This window comes from Lachancea lanzarotensis, scaffold LALA0S05 (genome assembly GCF_000938715.1).
Source record: "Lachancea lanzarotensis genome assembly LALA0, scaffold LALA0S05, whole genome shotgun sequence".
Taxonomy (NCBI): domain Eukaryota; kingdom Fungi; phylum Ascomycota; class Saccharomycetes; order Saccharomycetales; family Saccharomycetaceae; genus Lachancea; species Lachancea lanzarotensis.
This window is the reverse complement of record NW_019212883.1, coordinates 93,512-111,248: the sequence shown is the minus strand read 5'-3', so window position 1 is coordinate 111,248 and position 17,737 is coordinate 93,512. Positions and strand designations below refer to the sequence as shown.

At 43.1% G+C, this 17,737-nt stretch overlaps 8 protein-coding genes across 8 annotated transcripts; 4 read left to right on the top strand and 4 right to left on the bottom strand.

Moving 5' to 3' along the window:
* Positions 1 to 292: 292 nt before the first annotated feature.
* Positions 293 to 619, bottom strand: PET191 (LALA0S05e01420g1_1; the record flags this gene model as incomplete). Its single annotated transcript, XM_022772133.1, has 1 exon — positions 293 to 619. The coding sequence occupies one exon, from the start codon at positions 617 to 619 to the stop codon at positions 293 to 295; it is 327 nt and encodes a 108-aa protein (XP_022628487.1).
* Positions 620 to 1,629: 1,010 nt separating this feature from the next.
* On the top strand, positions 1,630 to 5,637 carry RAV1 (LALA0S05e01398g1_1; the record flags this gene model as incomplete). The annotated part of the gene is made up of 1 exon (XM_022772131.1): positions 1,630 to 5,637. One exon carries the CDS (start codon positions 1,630 to 1,632, stop codon positions 5,635 to 5,637), a length of 4,008 nt encoding a protein of 1,335 aa, XP_022628486.1.
* A 36-nt stretch (positions 5,638 to 5,673) lies between these two features.
* CPR7 (LALA0S05e01376g1_1) lies at positions 5,674 to 6,858 on the bottom strand (the record flags this gene model as incomplete). Its single annotated transcript, XM_022772130.1, has 1 exon — positions 5,674 to 6,858. One exon carries the CDS (start codon positions 6,856 to 6,858, stop codon positions 5,674 to 5,676), a length of 1,185 nt encoding a protein of 394 aa, XP_022628485.1.
* Positions 6,859 to 7,708: 850 nt separating this feature from the next.
* GEA2 (LALA0S05e01354g1_1) lies at positions 7,709 to 11,905 on the top strand (the record flags this gene model as incomplete). Its single annotated transcript, XM_022772129.1, has 1 exon — positions 7,709 to 11,905. One exon carries the CDS (start codon positions 7,709 to 7,711, stop codon positions 11,903 to 11,905), a length of 4,197 nt encoding a protein of 1,398 aa, XP_022628484.1.
* A 73-nt stretch (positions 11,906 to 11,978) lies between these two features.
* Positions 11,979 to 13,244, bottom strand: LALA0_S05e01332g (LALA0S05e01332g1_1; the record flags this gene model as incomplete). Its single annotated transcript, XM_022772128.1, has 1 exon — positions 11,979 to 13,244. The coding sequence occupies one exon, from the start codon at positions 13,242 to 13,244 to the stop codon at positions 11,979 to 11,981; it is 1,266 nt and encodes a 421-aa protein (XP_022628483.1).
* A 644-nt stretch (positions 13,245 to 13,888) lies between these two features.
* On the top strand, positions 13,889 to 14,707 carry URA3 (LALA0S05e01310g1_1; the record flags this gene model as incomplete). The annotated part of the gene is made up of 1 exon (XM_022772127.1): positions 13,889 to 14,707. The coding sequence occupies one exon, from the start codon at positions 13,889 to 13,891 to the stop codon at positions 14,705 to 14,707; it is 819 nt and encodes a 272-aa protein (XP_022628482.1).
* Positions 14,708 to 15,038: 331 nt separating this feature from the next.
* TIM9 (LALA0S05e01288g1_1) lies at positions 15,039 to 15,302 on the top strand (the record flags this gene model as incomplete). Its single annotated transcript, XM_022772126.1, has 1 exon — positions 15,039 to 15,302. The coding sequence occupies one exon, from the start codon at positions 15,039 to 15,041 to the stop codon at positions 15,300 to 15,302; it is 264 nt and encodes an 87-aa protein (XP_022628481.1).
* A 731-nt stretch (positions 15,303 to 16,033) lies between these two features.
* PXP1 (LALA0S05e01266g1_1) lies at positions 16,034 to 17,692 on the bottom strand (the record flags this gene model as incomplete). Its single annotated transcript, XM_022772125.1, has 1 exon — positions 16,034 to 17,692. One exon carries the CDS (start codon positions 17,690 to 17,692, stop codon positions 16,034 to 16,036), a length of 1,659 nt encoding a protein of 552 aa, XP_022628480.1.
* Positions 17,693 to 17,737: the final 45 nt, after the last annotated feature.

The window sequence follows — 17,737 nt, the reverse complement described above, 5'->3', positions numbered from 1 at the left end:
GTTGTTAATTGCAATGCAAATAGACGGATTCATCATCAGCCCAATGCTGGTATTTGGAAAAGAGACAAAGTTAAGACCTTGGTCCATCAGATGTACATCTACAAGAGCCAAGGACTGAGCTCACGACGCTAAGGCATTCCTTCTTCTTTTTGCCCGATGATAATATAATATATTAAAGTAACGTCTACCATTCCTATTTACATGCAACTGATGGACAGAGGTAAAAGATGGGAGCCCAAAAACCCTCTTATGTAATGGTCTTTTCCAAATCCAGTTCCTTTTGCACTAGCTTTTAATTCTTAGAAGCCTTCGAAAGCGTTTCGAGCTTATGTAGCTCTTCTGTCGCACTGAAATTCCCAGTTGAGAGGTTCTCATATTGTTGATCATATTTTCCCGTGGACAACGCACCGTTACCTCGGAAACGCTTGGTCATGTCCACCATTCCTCTCTTACACTCTAGGAATGCTTTCATCTGTGCCATGCATAACTCCGGCAGGTCCTTGCTTAGTTCTGGGTCCTCTAGGCATTTTTTGGGAGTGTTCCGCTCGATCAAGACGCAAGGGGAGCGCTGCAAACATACAGCAACAGCCTTTCTTTGATCGTTACAACTAGCACCCATATTTTGTTTTTAAGAAACTAGTTGGTGTGATGTATTTTTTTTTTTGGGGATTTGACTGAAAAAGGTACCACTAGAGAGCTTTGTTTTCGTAGAGGTGTATTAAGAAGTAGCCAGTGATGTTCAGCAGCTAGTGAATCTTACGTTGGATGTAGCTTGGCCGTGTTGGCAGTAAAACTTTTCTTGCATCCGAACTGGGTCAGATAGAGATCACATTTTGAGCTATTCAAATTCAGATCATAGGCAAACAACATCACGGGTCCCGTGACCAAAGTGCTCTCTGGTCCACCCGATAGAAGAAAGCGGTTGGGATCTAACATCTAAGCTGATTTTTTGAGTCCAGAAGATTGGCTCTTCAAATACTTAGAAATATTAGACCATTTCAGACCCTACGTTCAGGATCATTTCAATAGTTCCTGACAAAAGCTTTTTTGTTCGGAGTGAAGCTTGTCTAACTCTTGTCGTCTTTCACAATTACTATGTGTCAGGAATTGACCTTGGAATTGTGGGACATTTCGCAAGCCCTTCCCTTGGAGCTTCCAATGCCATGATAGTTTCGAGTTTTCCGGATATTTCGGACATCGCATATATCCATCATTCCTTCCGGCATGAGACCCCGCACAAAATGCCACCTATCGCAAAGTGATCTTGGCGTACAAGAACTGATTTTTAATTCACAGCCTGCGTTCCAAACTGTGTTTAACTTTCATTCCGATTTGACGGGTTTGAAGCTGTTTAAAGCCTTGGAAAAGCGCTACTTTCAAGAAGCATGGTGTCCCAACTCAAGCATTAGTTCAGTACTCTTAGTTACCAGCCCAAGTATGACATATGCCCAGCTTCGTAAACCTTCTGGCTTCTTCTTATTGTATCATTGGACTTTGAATATCATCACCTGTATATATGTTCTAATATAAATATCAATCATCAGGATAAAGTTGATCAGAAGATCCATAACCTTGGGACAAGCATTTTGAAGGGTGCTGAATGCCTATAAGTAGTGGCTTGAGAGATACATGACTCTCAATTTCTTGCCAGGACAGCCAAACTCTACAATACAAACGGTATGCCAGAAAGTATGGCAAGATCATACATTACTTGCGTACTGTTCTGGGAATAACCTTATAATTCTATCGAATAATTTCAATCGTTTGCAAACGCTGGGTTTCGATTATGATTGTGTTGCAGTCGATATCAATTCGTACAATGGCCACATTGCGGTGGCTGCAGGATCCAAAGTGCACGTTTTCAAGCCCTTGCATCAAGTAATGAAAAATCCACGGTGGGTTGCTTGCATCGACGTTTTCCACGACGATTCGTTGGTTAACACCATCAGCTGGGGAATCAATGGAGAGCTGGCCGTTGGATCAGACTATCTGTCGTTTTGGAGAATCCAAGACGAATTTGGCGTTTTCAAATCGTCTCTGCTGTGGACGAAAGTACAATTCCGACCAGTTTACCTATGTGCTGTGTCTGAAGATTCTCAGGTAATTGCCACTGTATTCAAATATAGCCGTACGGTCAAATTGTGGAAAAGAATCTCGTTGGGCAATGATCGGGTGTTATTTGATTTGACGCTAATCTCACATCCCAACTTCGTCACAGCCCTTCGATGGAAACGTTCCAACAATGCGTGCGAACGCGAGAAGGACTCGCATGTGTTCTATACGCTGTGCGCAGACGAGAAACTGCGGATCTGGACTTACTACGAAAATAACAGTCAGAAAACAATTCAGAAATGGGGTCATTTAGACTTGGATCCCTTGAAACATCAGAGGTTCTGTGTTTTACTGGATAGCTGGCTTGTCCAAAGACTACTGCAAGAGGGAATTTTTGGAGATTCAAAATACTTCTCTGAAATGCACCCTGATATCGCTATACTAATGAGTACAACAGGTGAGCTTGAGTTTCACGCCCTGGAAAATCTCTCTCACGACCCTCCTAAGTTAATGAGCCATAGGATCGTTGCCACCGCTAAAATTTCACAAGAAGCGTATGTGTATGATCCGTCTTTTCTTTGCTTCGCCGAACCTCAAATTTCAGACCAGAGCTCAAAACTATTTTCTCTAGTTGTTCATGACATGAAGGGAGTACTGCGGCATTCGGTACTCGATCTCCAGAGTGTTTTGTGCGGTCAAAGAACTGAGGTCGGGATTCTCTTACACAAATTCACAGGTCACAACAAGTCAATACAAAAACTTGTAAGAAGTAGCGACGGAAAAGCAATGATAACCTTGTCTCGGTTTTCTGAAAATTCGGTATGGGTTCCACAGACTTTCTCAAGCGGCTTGTATTTGCGCAAGAAGAATATTATCTTGTCAGAGAGTCCTTTGATCGATGCTGTAGTGCTTGAAAGTGGAGCAATCACTTTAACTCTTTCGAAAGACTATAAACTACAAGCTTGGAGTTGTGCAAGCGATCGTGGTAGTAAAAAGTCACTTCTGAAAGCTGAGTTTACATTACAATCTTCCGCTGGAGCCCCTCTTCTAATGATTAATACACCAGAGAAAAAGCATCACCATGATCGTCACTACGTTGCATTAATTTATGAATCAGGTGAAGTCCTCAGCTTTTGCGTCACTTTTCAGAATGGTATCACTCCGGTGGCTACCAATAATCTCGATCTCGATGGCCAAAAGAAGATTTACTTGATATCTGCCATCGATCCCGTTAATTACGGATTTTTTCCGAACAGATCTTTAGTCGCCTTGATCACAAAAGAAGGTTCTATCCTAACGTTTAAATGTATTGTCGAAGATGAAAAGATGACATGGAAATTGAGCTACAAAATTCAAACAAATCTCATCAATAGCTCGTTGATAAGTGGTTCCTCTATTGATAAAATTTGTGTTGTTGACGAGTCAAAAAACGGATTAACTATCTGGGATTTGCGGCGAGCATTTCTAGAGTACGAAACAACTTTCAGCGAGCCTATTCGTGATATCGATTGGACCAGCACCCGATTTGGGCAGAGCATATTTTCAGCTGGTTTTGGAGATCATGTTCTACTTTTTACGCAACAGAGATATGACTACGCCACTAAGATCCCTAGTTATGCGCCCGTGGAATCGATTGACATAAGAGAGCACACAACGCATGAAATTGGTGATTCAATTTGGCTTACAGATGGAACGTTTGTAATTGCTTCCGGAAATCAATTATTTCTCAAAGATAAGAGCCTTAACATTAGTGACAAATTCACTAACCAGTCAATTGGTTCCCGGAAGATTTTGTCAAAAGATATCATGCACCTAAGCAGTGTTCTAAATGGTCCTTTACCCGTATACCATCCGCAGTTTCTAATCCAGGCCCTTTACTCCGACAAGCTTTCACTGGTAAAAGAAATTTTGTTGCGCTTATTTTTGGCTCTTCGAGAACTAGAGTTTAGCTCTGCTGATGCTGCCGAGCTCGGTGCGACGTTAGGTCTTGAATATGAAAAGTTCATACATTCTTCGAACGATAGCTATATTCCTGACGAGTACCATGAACCATACAAGGAGTTTAACAGCTTGGTCTCAAGCGAACTAAAAATGAAACTTGCGAAGCATGCCCTTCCCTTCATCACGCGTCATCAGCAGGTCACCCTAATTACGGTAATAGAGGCTATTGATGACATTGTTAAGAACAGCACAGCTTTGGATTTACCAGGGACTTTATTCATATTAGGAGTGAAGCTGTTTGAGCTTCATAGAAAGACGCAATCTTCAGTTCACGTTCGTGATATTCAATGGGCACAATTTTCGTCTAGTAAGAAGGTCTTGTTTTCGACTGTTCTTCCAAATATTGATTCCTGGGAACGCGCCCGCCAATATAAAATAGGTCTATGGGTAGGTTTGGAAGATTTGAAGGCAACTTTTGATAAAATTGCTAAGCACCAATTCTCTAATGGAAGTGGGCGGGATCCCACGAATTCTGGCTTGTTCTACCTGTCTTTAAAGAAAAAGCAGATTTTGATTAGTCTATGGAGAATTAGTTCCGGCCATCCTGAGCAACAAAAGATGCTGAAATTTTTGAATAACGATTTCAAAGAAGAGAGGTGGAGGAAGGCTGCCCTAAAAAATGCATTCGTTTTGCTGAGCAAACATCGATTCTTGGATGCTGCTTGTTTTTTTTTACTTTCTGACTCGCTTAAGGATGCTTCTAATGTTATAATGAAGCAGATGGACGATATGGCGCTTGCAGTAGCTGTTTGTCGCGTGTATGAAGGAGAGCACGGACCTGTGTTAAGCAAGCTGCTAGTAGATACCGCTCTTCCGCAAGCTATAAAGAATAGCGATAGATGGATGACGAGCTACATTTACAAAACCCTCAAAAAACCTGCACTTGCTTTGAAAGCGCTTGTTATGGCGCCCATCGATCTCGGAGACAACAAGAGTCTTGTTCATCAGGAGGATCTGATTAGCCGGTCATTTCTGGCCGAAGACCCAGCGTTACTTATGCTGTTCGCTCAAATACGAGGAGAGAATGATTTTTATTTGGCGGCATCTATGGAGATCCAAGATAGCTTAGAGTACGCAACAGTACAAAGGGTTGCTGCAATCTATTCACGAATGGGTTGCGATTATTTAGCTTTGTCCTTGCTATTCAATTGGCGCTTTCCTCATCAGCTGAAGAAAGAGCATAAGAAAAAGATTCGCAGGGACACCGAAAATCGAGCGTTCTCGACACTGGGCACACAAAGCCAAAAAATGAGGAGCATTTTTGACAAATTCGACGACTTGTCGCAAGGGAACAAGGAACCAAACACACCAAGCACACTTAACAATGTACCTTACTCGCAGCCCAAGAACTTGCTTGACTACTTTGGTCCAAGTGATTATAAATCTTCACCAAGCACTTCTCAACAGGCCACAGATAACAGCGCTGATTCGAGCGTCAGTTTTTCTGAACCTATGTGGCCGAGCAATGATATGACGTCTGCGACTTCCATCAGTAATGAAAAAAAAGAGGTAAGGAATTCTGCTGATAAAACGAGAAGCGCGCAGTCTAGCAAACCACGTAACCTGCTGGACGACTTTTTTTGAGGTGGGAGAGTTTTGACTATCGCGGCAGCACTTGGATCAACCGAAAAATTTTGCTAAGCTTTTCTTGGTATTTTCCTTGGCTTGGTCCAACCTGGCCTGGGTATCTGCGATCTTTTTATCCACCACTTCGTCCTCGGAGTTTAGTTCCTTACAAGACTTGTAGGCCGCTAAAGCCTTGTCAAATCTTTTCTTGGCAAAATGGCAGTTTCCGCTTCTATAATGAGCCTTCGCTTTATCAAACCGAGAAGACTCCGGCATCTCTAACAGGAAAGTTGTATATGTCAAAGAATCTTCAAACTGCTGAAGCTGGAGATAAACCAGCGAAATGTTGAGGTAGAGTTTAGCTTTTAGATCAGTAAACTTTAAGTTATATTCTTGACTGACATCCGGCTCCGGTATGAACTCGTTGACGTAGCGCAAGGCTTTCTTGTATTTGAAGAGGGCGCCTTGAAAGTTCTTTTGTTTGAATAAAAGAGAGCCAGAATTTTTCATAGTTGCAGACGCTTCAAATGCCTTTTCGGCTGACTCTTGGTCAAAATTCAGATCATCCTCGGGAAACTCCTCATAAACATCACCACCTATTGGATCATTCGAAGCATTGAACACTGGAATTCCCATAGATATCTGCCATTGTCCACACTTTTCAATGAAAACTGGTTCTTTCGGAAACCCATCAGAGTCCACTTCCGAGCGTTCCACAGTACGTACAACAGATTTACCATGTAAAACTTTACCAAATATACTGTGCTTTTCGTTCAAGTGAGGAGCACTCTGCGTTGTGATGAAAAACTGCGAGCTATTGGAATTTTCTGTCCCCATATTGGCCATTGCAACCATGAATGGTTCTGGTAACTCGCCTAGATTTTCATCCGCAAAGTTTCCGTAGCATCTTATACCATCCGGCGATTCTGTCGAAACCAATTCGTCTTCCTTAGCATAAATAGAGCATCCGCCTTTTCCAATCTCAGCGGACTTTGTGCAGTTTTGACCATCCTTCCCATAAACAATATCTCCTGCCTGGATCATAAAAGTTTTAATAATTCGATGGAAACAGTTATCCTGGTAAGTGAAAACTTGGTTTTTGATCTTGATGCCCTCAGAGCATAGGACCTGGAAGTTTTTGCATGTTTTAGGAGCTTTTTCCCAAAGAAGCTCGATGACAATGCGTCCTATGGAATTAGATCCAATTTTGATATCCAAGAAAACAAATTTCTCATCCATGTTGTGATTCAGCGTTATTTTAGAGAAGCTCGCGCAGAGTTCAGAAGAGAGGTTGATCTTGATTCTCATCGGCTATTTTTCGAGCTTTAATCTATGTACTATGGTGTCATTATGGTATACAGTGATGAAGAAGATTTAAACTTGGGAAAGACCGGGTAGGAGGTACCGCTTCAGTAGAGAAAGTCAATCGGTTGGTACATGGATGGCCATTATTTGGATGATGTTTAAAGGCTATTGGGCTAGTGTTCAAACTACTAACGTTTTGAAGAGTCAAACGGTTATAGATTTGTCACGTGATCTATTTGATGTGTGATGACACACTGGAGAAAAGTGACAAAGCTAAGGTTTCTACAGCGTCGTCTACAACTGTCCTTGTTACATCGTTTAGTTCACTTTTAGAGGTTTTCTCAAGTTCACGAAATTCAATTCTAATAGGTTTATCGAGGATCATAGAGCTTGGCAACATTTGTTTTCCCCAATTGTTTTTTCCCCGTACGAAGCCCCAAATGCCGGCCTTTTTTCGAATGAAGTTCGATTCTGCTATCCCGAACAAAACATTCGCTAAATTCACCAGTGAATCTAAGCATCTGTCTTTTTACTGACACTCTTCGTCCCAGTGATGTATTCTTGGCCATGCTTGTAGTGTCGTATATAGTGTTCACTAATCTCACCAAAATAAAAATATTAGACCTAGTGTTTGGAATGTAGCAGAGAGAACAACCTTTGAGAGACCTAAAAGGCCAATTGTTTGAGCCGTTCTCGCTCACGACTGGTAGAATTGAATTGTGCTTAGTATCATATTATACTCGAAGCTTTTCCGTTTCTTCCTGTTGTCAATTCGACCACAAAAATGTCAAAAATTCAGTACGATGTGGCCGTTGATCCAGTAACCATCGTGATCAAAGAGTGCATTACTCTCTCGACTGCAATGCGGAAATACTCCAAGTACACGTCACAGACGGGCGTGGCAGCTTTACTGACCGGTGGAAGCGAGATTTTCAGTAATCAGGACGATTCACTCGCCGATACATTTAATAATTTGTCAACGAGCAAAAATAAAGACCCAGTTTTATCAGGACTGGTGCAACTGAGATTGATGCTCAACAATCTGAGCTCCCTAGAATCAATCGACTCACTAACGCTTCTGCAACCATTTTTAATCGTAATAAGCACACCAACCATTTCCGGATACATCACGTCCCTAGCACTGGACTCCTTGCAGAAATTCATCGCGTTTAACCTCATATCCGAGAACTCTCTCAATCACATTATTGCCTATCGCGAAGCAGTCAATGCTTTAACGCACTGCAGATTTGAAGGTTCTGAACAGACCAGCGACGATTCTGTTCTTTTGAAGGTACTTGTATCACTCGAGGCTCTCATAAAATCCAAGCATTCTGTCATTTTGTCAGATTCAATAGTCTATGAAGTTTTGCAGACGGTCATGTCTCTGGCTTGTAACAAGAAACGTACCGAAGTGCTCAGAAAGGCCGCTGAGATGTCAATGATGTCCATAACAGTGGAAATTTTTGCCAGATTACGTTACGTCGAAGCGACAGATTACCAAAAGTACATTGACGATGAAGATTTCTCCAAAAAAGTGTTGAAGGATGATACTATTGGCCCAGACGTCGGGGAGACACTCCTGGAAAACGAGTCTAAAGATGAACTATCTTCAACGGGCAGTCTTGAACCGCAGGTGCAGTCTCAGCATAAAGGATCACACTCTATTGAGGAAAATTATGGTCTTCCCGTCATCAAAGACTACCTGAGCATTTTGATCTCATTAATTATGCCGGAGAATCAATACAAACACAACAATTCAACCAAAGTGTTCGGTTTGAATCTTTTGAATATGGCCGTTGAAATATCCGGTGATCTTTTCCCGCACCATCCACGTCTTTTCAGCCTTATTTCGGATCCCATTTTCAAGAACGTTCTTTTCATCATTCAAAACACCGATAAACTTTCATTATTACAATCTGCGTTGCATTTGTTCACCACGCTGGTCATAGTCATGGGTGACCATTTGCAAAAACAGATCGAGCTTACTTTTGAAAGCATATTTCAAAGTCTACAAAGCGATAAAGCTACCTCATCTAGGCCACGAACTTCTGCGGCCAAAGAGCTCATTATCGAGCAGATTTCAATCTTGTGGACAAGAACCCCTTCATTTTTTACTAAATTGTTTGTCAACTACGATTGCGACCTAAACAGATCCGACCTATCGACTATGGTGTTGAACTCTCTGACAAGATTGGCGCTACCGGAGGCTGCTTTAATCACAGCAGATAGTGTCCCACCAATATGTCTAGAGGGATTGATTTCTTTCATCGACAACATGTATTCAAATTTGGATGGCTCAGGAACAGATTTTTTGGACGGAGGTGCCCCGATCGATGCTCTTGAAGAGCGCGCTAAAAAGACCGAGTTTATCAGATGTACCGATGCTTTCAACGAAAAGCCCAAGAAGGGAATTGCTCTGTTGATAGAGAATAAATTCATTAGTTCAGACTCCAGTGAGGATATCGCCAAATTTTTGTTTGATGAGAATGGAAGACTCAACAAGAAGGCTATTGGTGAGCATATAGCCAGCCCTGACAACCTTCCCCTTTTGAAAAAGTTTATTGAGCTGTTTGATTTCAAAGGGCTTCGCATTGACGAGGCCATTCGTATCATGCTAACAAAATTCAGACTTCCAGGTGAGTCCCAGCAAATTGAACGTATTGTCGAGACGTTCTCGGCTTCTTACGTCGAAAGTCAAGAGTATGATCACGCGAAAGCTGACCAAGACACTGAAAATGACTATAGCACAGTGCAACCAGACGCCGATTCCGTTTTCATATTGAGCTTTTCAGTAATCATGCTCAACACCGATTTACACAACCCACAGGTTAAGAAGCATATGACCTTTGACGACTACACGTACAATTTGAAGGGATGTAATGACCAAAAAGATTTTCCTATGTGGTATCTGGATAGGATATTCTGCTCCATTAGAGATAAAGAAATCGTAATGCCCGAAGAGCACCACGGAACGGAACGGTGGTTTGACGATGCATGGAACAATCTTGTAGCTTCAACAACAGTCATCACACAAACAGCACACAACACACTTTCAAAGGATCGAAATATCGACAAAAGAGCACTTATACAGTTTGACAAAGCAATTTTTGAGGTGGTCGGAACCTCGATAGTTAAAACACTTTTCAAGATTTTTGAGGTGGCGTCCGATGACCATATCAGTACTCGTATGCTTACCAGCGTCGACAAATGCGCGCACATTGCCTCATTTTTTGGGCAAAGAGAGCTGTTCAACAATATTTTACAAACAATTGCTAAGTCGACGGTACTAACAAAGCAGCCAGTAAAATTACCACACGGTGCTCAAGATCTAAATGAAATACCCGTTGTCGAGATAAATGTCGAAGAATCTAAAGAAGTTGTTACTGTAAGCAGCCTGTCTGCTAGGTTTGGCAGCAGTTTCAAAAGTCAGCTATGCCATGTGGTACTCTTCCGCTTCTTGCAGCAAAACAATCAAACTGATTTGATTGATGAGGGTGTTTGGTCTCTAGTCGTTGAAATCATACTGAACCTATTTGAAAATGCACTTATTACACCAGATGTTTTCCCAGATCTTCAAAATACCTTGAAGGTTGGCAGGTTACCAAGACCCGCTCCTGAATATACAATTAACAAGTCGAAGCTAAACAAAGGACTTCTTTCTACGTTTGCGTCCTATTTGAAAGGTGACGAAGAGCCAACAGATGAGGAGTTGAAGCTTTCGGTAAGCGCCCAAGAATGCGTGAAATCTAGCCGCGTTACCTCCTCTATTTTTGGCAATGAAAATAACGTTAAGGGACCACTTGTGTTGGCTCTGCTAGAGTTTGTGCCAATGAAAATTTCTTCAGACAACAACAGATACTTCGAAGCCGAAATTCTTTTCGTCCTGGAACTTGCCGTTGCCTCTTACCTTTTCTGCAAAGATAAAAAGAATATTGGGAAAGCGGTACTATCAAAGCTAGTTGAAGTTTCTAAGCTGAAAGACAGAAGTAAGGCTTTCAAGCGGCGTATCTCCTCTTACAAACTTCTTCTTGTCTCGGTTTTGGATGAGCCACATGCTATCACAAGCCTGATCAATAATGACGTTCTGGAAGAGAATGCAGTCTATGGCCCTGATTTTTTTGCCAGCAAACAAGGTACAGAAATGTTACGCATGATACTCTCGCTAACAGAAATTGAGAACTATAATACTGTTTTGCTTCAGGATGACGGATTCTGGAAGCTTCTTCGTAGTTTCGCAGCTACCGAGGGTCAAACGTTTACTGTTTTCGAGTATTTGGATAACTCAATTCTAAAGAAAGAGAACACGGTCTCTTCGAAGAACTTTCTTTCCATTCTTGGTCTTCTCGACGAAATTTCTAGCGTTGGCGCAATGAGTGGAGAGTGGGAAGACCGGAACGAAAAAGTTACAGCAAGCGGACAAAAACCAGAAGCGGAAAACCCCTACCAAGAGGCCGTAGAGCTTTCGCTCAAATCTATCAATGCAACCGGTCACCTGTTGGAGATCAAGCGAGCGGAGCCCTTCAGCAAGCGAGAACTTTTGGGCGTTGTTCAAGCTTTCTCTCATCAATGTTACAATCCATGTTTCCAATTGCGAACGTTTGCGCTGAGTGTGCTGGAAGCAACCCTCTCGAAACACTCAAGTAAATATGTGGAAACTACATCTGTCGCCGAGGTATTTGAAAGTGGTCTTCTAAGCATAATGGAAGGCGACAAAAAACGAGCAAGTGTGTCTGACACCATGGCCTTGTTTTCAAAAGTTTACACCAACTTTTTGGTAAATGGGAATGGAGATAACGAAACTTTTTTGAAGTTGCTGAACATTTTTGACAAATTCGTAGACGATTCCTCTGTCGAGAAGACGTTACAAGACCTTATAGCCGAGAAGAAAGCGTTTGATAAGAAACAAAATGCTCTGAAAGAAAACGCCAACGAGATGCAACCGGTCGAAGCTCTCCCTAGCGGGGACGTGATATCTACCTGATGTTTGTAGGTACTTAGCTAATGAATATGGGCGGATCTAATGAATATTATTTGTTGAATGCGGTTATGACTGACTAAAATTGTGGTCGTTGTGATTGACTGCGTTCCCCAGTGACTTCCAATGAGGGATCACCTAACTTATTTCGCATGAGCTCCAAGCACAACAAACCTGCTGTAGTACCGGGAATAATAGCTAAAGTGTTTCTGAAGAACCCTTTATACATCCACTTGCATATGGCCCCTGTGCTTTTCTGAATGAAGTAAACGTGCTGGAAAGTATCCAGGTAGGAGTGATAGTAGATGTGAAATAATCTTTGATTTGTGGGCTTAATTTTAATTCTTGTTGTTGCACCACCGGCGCGAGCTTGGGTTTGTAAGTTGTTTGGAGTGGACAATTTGGAACTTGCCTTGGTGTAAATGTCAAAGGCTTCCAGCCTGGAAAGGTGTATCTTCTGTAATTTGAGAAAAGGATACTGAATGACTTGTAGAAGGAAAGCTGCAGAAATACCACCAACGAACACAAATACTTGATTAAAACGCTTCTGCTCCGTCGCGCTCATAAAATGCATAGGCTGGTGATCAAAGTCCTCATTTGAGTCGTCTTGGAACATCCTGGCGAGTTTGCTTTGCCGAATATGAAATTTAAGCTCACGGTAATTCTTGATCCAATCAATAGTCCACTGGCACACTTGTCCCTTAAGAAACTCGAAGACCGTGAAGTAGGTCGCGAAACTAAAGCACTCTTTAACAAGTGAGAGTCCAAAGCCGCCGAAACAGCCGACCAGTCCGATCTCCTGTAATTTTCGAAAACCATACATCCACAGATTGTCGTAGTTCTTGGCGTTAGTTAATAGTTGCTCCACGGAAGACCTGGTATAAATTGCGTCAATTGGTGCAGATGCAAGAGCCTGAGCCGCGCCAGCGAGGAACCCTGCACGAACTACGTCCCATGGACTGTGGTGAATGGAGCCACTGCTGCTGCTGTTGTGCGGCGTCGATTGGGAAAGCCAGTTCAACGTGCTGAGGTAAGTTGTGTAAAGAAGCACACCAGCTGCTGAATTGGCGATCAGTGGAGGAAGCACTCTTTCTGGGATAACTTTCCAGCCATATTTGTTGAGACCCTTGGTGAGAAGTCCGAGAGAAGTGTTCTCCAAATAATACAGATACCGTGGGCTCCATGTGTGTGGCTTGAAAGCAGATAGTGGTGCTACACGGTTCTGCTGGTTTTGAATCGCGGTTGTCCTGTCATCGCCAACCAACAGCACACGCAGATAATGCAAATAATCAAATCGAGCTGGTCTAAAGAGTTTGAGAGGCGTTCTGAGATAGAAAGAAGTCATTTGATATACTACTGAGCGGCCGCCTGCGGTTGTCGCACCGATCAGCGAAGAGCTCGAACCGGTCGAATTTTTGGTGTCTTCAAAGTCTGAGTCTCAGTATCAAGCATTTCATGAGCAACCAAAAAAAAATAAAGTAGTCAAAGTCTGAAATAAGCCATGCAGAATGCTTGCTCAAAATCCTGGCTATCAATGGTGCGAATTCGAGGATTTTCGATCTTTTCCCCGATATATCTATATCTCCAAATATTTCAATGAAAAGTGGCTCCAAAAAAGCCGATTGAAAAGCCTGAAAAAGCGCTAGCAGGTTTATTCAGTTGCTAGTCCTGGAAAACGCTTTTAATGACCAAAAACACCACGATCTGCCTTGACAGTTGATCAGTTTCTCGAATTCAAGATATTTCATGAAAAATACCAACTAGCTCATCGCCTATATAATAGATACTGAAATTTTTATAATATTCGCATAGCGATGAGCTAAGATATGAGCTCAATCTGGTTTTGATAAGATCAAAAGAGATATTTTGAACGCTCTTATTGACGTTAATTCAAGAACTTGTTGATCACACAAATTTTACGCTTGTTTTGAGATCTTTTGGGCCAAAAACCGTTGAGAATTGAACCTTTTTTTGATAGAACAGGAGATTATGTCGAACTTGACTTACGAAGCCAGAGCTCAGAAACATACAAGCCCCGTTGCTGCCAAGCTGCTCACTCTGATGCACGAAAAGGAGTCGAATCTGTGTGCCTCGGTGGATGTCCAAACAACCAAGGAGTTGCTGCACTTAGTCGACGTGTTGGGCCCTCACATTTGCTTGTTGAAAACCCATATCGACATTGTAGAGGACTTTACGATGGAAGGTACGGTAAAGCCTTTGAAGGAACTAGCCAGAAAACACCGGTTTATGATTTTCGAAGATAGAAAGTTTGCAGACATCGGAAATACAGTCAAATTGCAATATTCTTCTGGCATGTACAAGATCGCTGAATGGGCCGATATTACGAACGCGCATGGAGTCACAGGACCGGGAATCGTGCAAGGGTTAAAACAGGCAGCCCAGGAGACCACCCAGGAGCCTCGCGGGCTGCTAATGCTTGCCGAATTATCTAGCAAGGGCTCTATCGCGCATGGGAAATATACAGAGGAAACGGTAGAGATCGCCAAGAGCGACAAGGACTTTGTCATCGGGTTCATTGCTCAAAACGACATGGGCGGCCGTGAAGAGGGTTTCGACTGGCTAATAATGACGCCAGGCGTTGGCCTCGACGACAAGGGCGATAGTTTGGGCCAGCAGTACCGCACTGTAAACGAAGTGGTCTCTAACGGCTCCGACATCATTATCGTGGGTCGTGGACTATTCGGCAAGGGCCGTGACGCCACAGAACAGAGTGCAAGATACCGCAAAGCTGGCTGGGACGCTTATTTGAGCAGATGTGGGTCAAATGGAAAGCCAGAAACACTGTGATGAAGCTGGGATCAAGTAGAAGACGATGGTGAGGATTCTATGGCGATATAGTGGACCCTCGATTGTTGTTCTGTTTGAGATCAATGCCGATCATCGTTCGACAATCGATTGCGAGACCTTTCGTGATACGCGATCTTGGGGAACTTGATGCAATATGTCCATATATATTGAAAAAATCTTTCTAGCAAATTGCAACTTTCAAATGGTGAACTTTGGAAACCAGACTAAAAAGGATTCATCAGGGTCTTTTCACATCTCGAACACAAGCGAACTCGCATCGGCCGATTTCTAGCTCCAGAACCCTTTTTCCCGCACAACTTTACACCTCAAAATGGACGCACTAAACACCAGAGAACAGCAAGAGTTCCAAAAAGTTGTTGAGCAGAAACAAATGAAAGATTTCATGCGTTTGTACTCTAACTTGGTCGAAAAGTGTTTCACCGACTGTGTGAACGACTTTACATCTGCCAAGCTCACCAACAAGGAACAAAGCTGTATTTTGAAGTGTTCTGAGAAGTTTCTAAAGCATAGTGAACGTGTGGGACAGCGTTTCCAAGAGCAAAACGCAGCGTTGAGTCAAAGCATGGGCCGTTAAACTCTGTAATTTAGACTTTGCAAATCTGTTTAAATCGTGTATATATAAGATAGTAGTGCCAACAAAAAAAGATAATGTGGGGCGAAACATCGACAATAATCGGTATCGGGTTAAACGCACGATAAAGTGCGTTCTCCTACCATTGCACTCAACAGACCTTTGAATCTCAGTTTTGAAGAGACAAAGTCAAACGAAACATCCGCTGCCATTCCCATCACGCCAAGGCGTGTATATTTCTGATAGCAGCGACCAACACTCACTTTCCAGTGAAGTTCTCTCACGAGAAACAAGTCTACAAAAGTAGCCTTTTGGTACTAACCCAGATGTACAAGTACATCGCAAGTTATTTCGCTGTGTTCCACCGAATTTCCCACCTGCTTTGAGCATCATGAAAGATGGTGTGCAAGCAGGTTGTACTGGTAGGAATGCCGATGATTCGCAGAGGGTTCGAACCCAAGCCAGGATCGCAGACTGGAGCCACTGCTCCAGCGAGGAACCGGCCGGGAGAAACCCGGTGATTTCAAAGACAGCCGGTACTAGTACCAAAAGTGGGATCAGATGAACTTCGTAAGAGAAACATGGCGCTAACAACAACTTAGAGTTGTGCTTCGGTTGTAGCGTAGTTGTTTTTGGTCGCTCTGTGTTGGTTACTTAGGCTAAATTTAGTCAATCGCGTTGTTTCCCGTAACTGTAGTTTGTAGTCTTACAACTTTGATCTGTAGTGTGTAGTCTTACAACTTTGATCTGTTCTGCCAGCCAAACTCGAGCTTTCCTTGTCGTCCGGGCTCTATAATGACATTAAGTAGGGCCGGAAGGCCTTCCTCAGCCAGCTTGAAAGCCATTTCCAATGCAGTGTTCAGCTCTGGGAGACTTTTGACGAGGAATCCGCGACATCCTAGTCCGTCCGCTACAAGATCATAACGACAATCAGTGGTCAGACTCGTGGAGACCATGTTGCGAGGTTGATGTGATTTAGTGTCACCAACTTCACTCGCTCCATGGTATATTCCGCTATTGTTCATCACGATCACGACGAGTCCAAGTCGGTAGCGAGCTGCGGTTTCGAGTTCCATGCCCGAAAACCCAAATGCAGAATCGCCTTGGATACAAATCACTTTTTTGGACGGATGAGCCAGTTTTGCAGCAATTGCATAGCCTAGTCCCACACCCATAGTTGCGTTGGTGCCTGCATCAAGTCTTTGCTTCGGATAATCGGTGGGGAACGATATTCTGGCCACATCCATTGTGTTGGCACCTTCGCTCACGATAAAAGTGTTTCTATCCACAATATGCCTCCGAATTAGTGCATAAACCTGATTATAATTCAATTTAGCGGTGACTGCTTCTTCTTTCGCACGTAGTTTGCCCTGATTTGCTACTATGTTCTTGCGTATATCTGCAGTAACACCAGAAGAGCTAAAGGAGCCCAGTGAAAGGGTCAATTTGCGTAACGTGTGGCCAATATCTCCACATAAGGAGTACGTCAAGCCAAGACGGTTGTTGTGACCCAAATCCTCCGCTGTGGTATCGACCTGAATAAAAATGGCCGATTTTTTCCATTTAGGAGCCTCTCCAAAATGTAAAATCCAGTTTAGTCTTGCTCCAAGCACCAGTACGACATCTGCAGAGCGTAGTGCAAGTGACCTGGCTGATGATACGTTCAAATTGCTAGAATCGGGGACTACACCCTTTGCCATCGGTGTGGGCAAGAAGGGAATTTGAAACTTTTGAACAAATGCACGAACCTCGCCCGCGGAGTCCGTAGCGCCCTTTCCGATCACACACAAGATGTTTTTGGAAGAGCGTAGTGTTTTGGCCACAGCTTTCAAATCGGCGTCCGGAGGTTGAAACTTGACTGCACGTAACGGCCTAGGAGACCGAGGTCGGATTTCCAAGCATTTTTGCGCGAACACATTCCCCGGAATATCCAAATACGATACGCCTGGTGTACCCAAACTGGCCTGCCTTAAAGCGTTATACAAGGTTTCGTCCACATTTGAGCTGTCCAATCGAGCCGTGAATTTGATGTACGGGGTGAGCAACGAAACTTGGTCTAATTCCTGGAATCCACCTCGATTTGTATCCTCGCTGCTTCCAGCTATAACCAGCAAGGGCCATTTATTGGATATCGAGTTGTACACGCCAGCCAAAGCGTGGATTACGCCGGGTCCACCCACCGTAAGTAGCACCGCTGGCTTGCCTGTCAAAAACCCGTATGCAGAAGCCGCGTATGATGCTGCTTGTTCGTTTCTAAACCCATAAAACTTGATTTTACCTTTTGAAATTACGGTATCTGCCAATTCCACAACTGGGATCCCAACTATACCAAAAATGACATCTACACCATAGCTAGAAAGGGCATCAGAAAGATACTCGGGAAATGAAGACATCGCGTCAAACAACGGGAGCTTAGAACCGCTTTCCTAAAGCTTAAA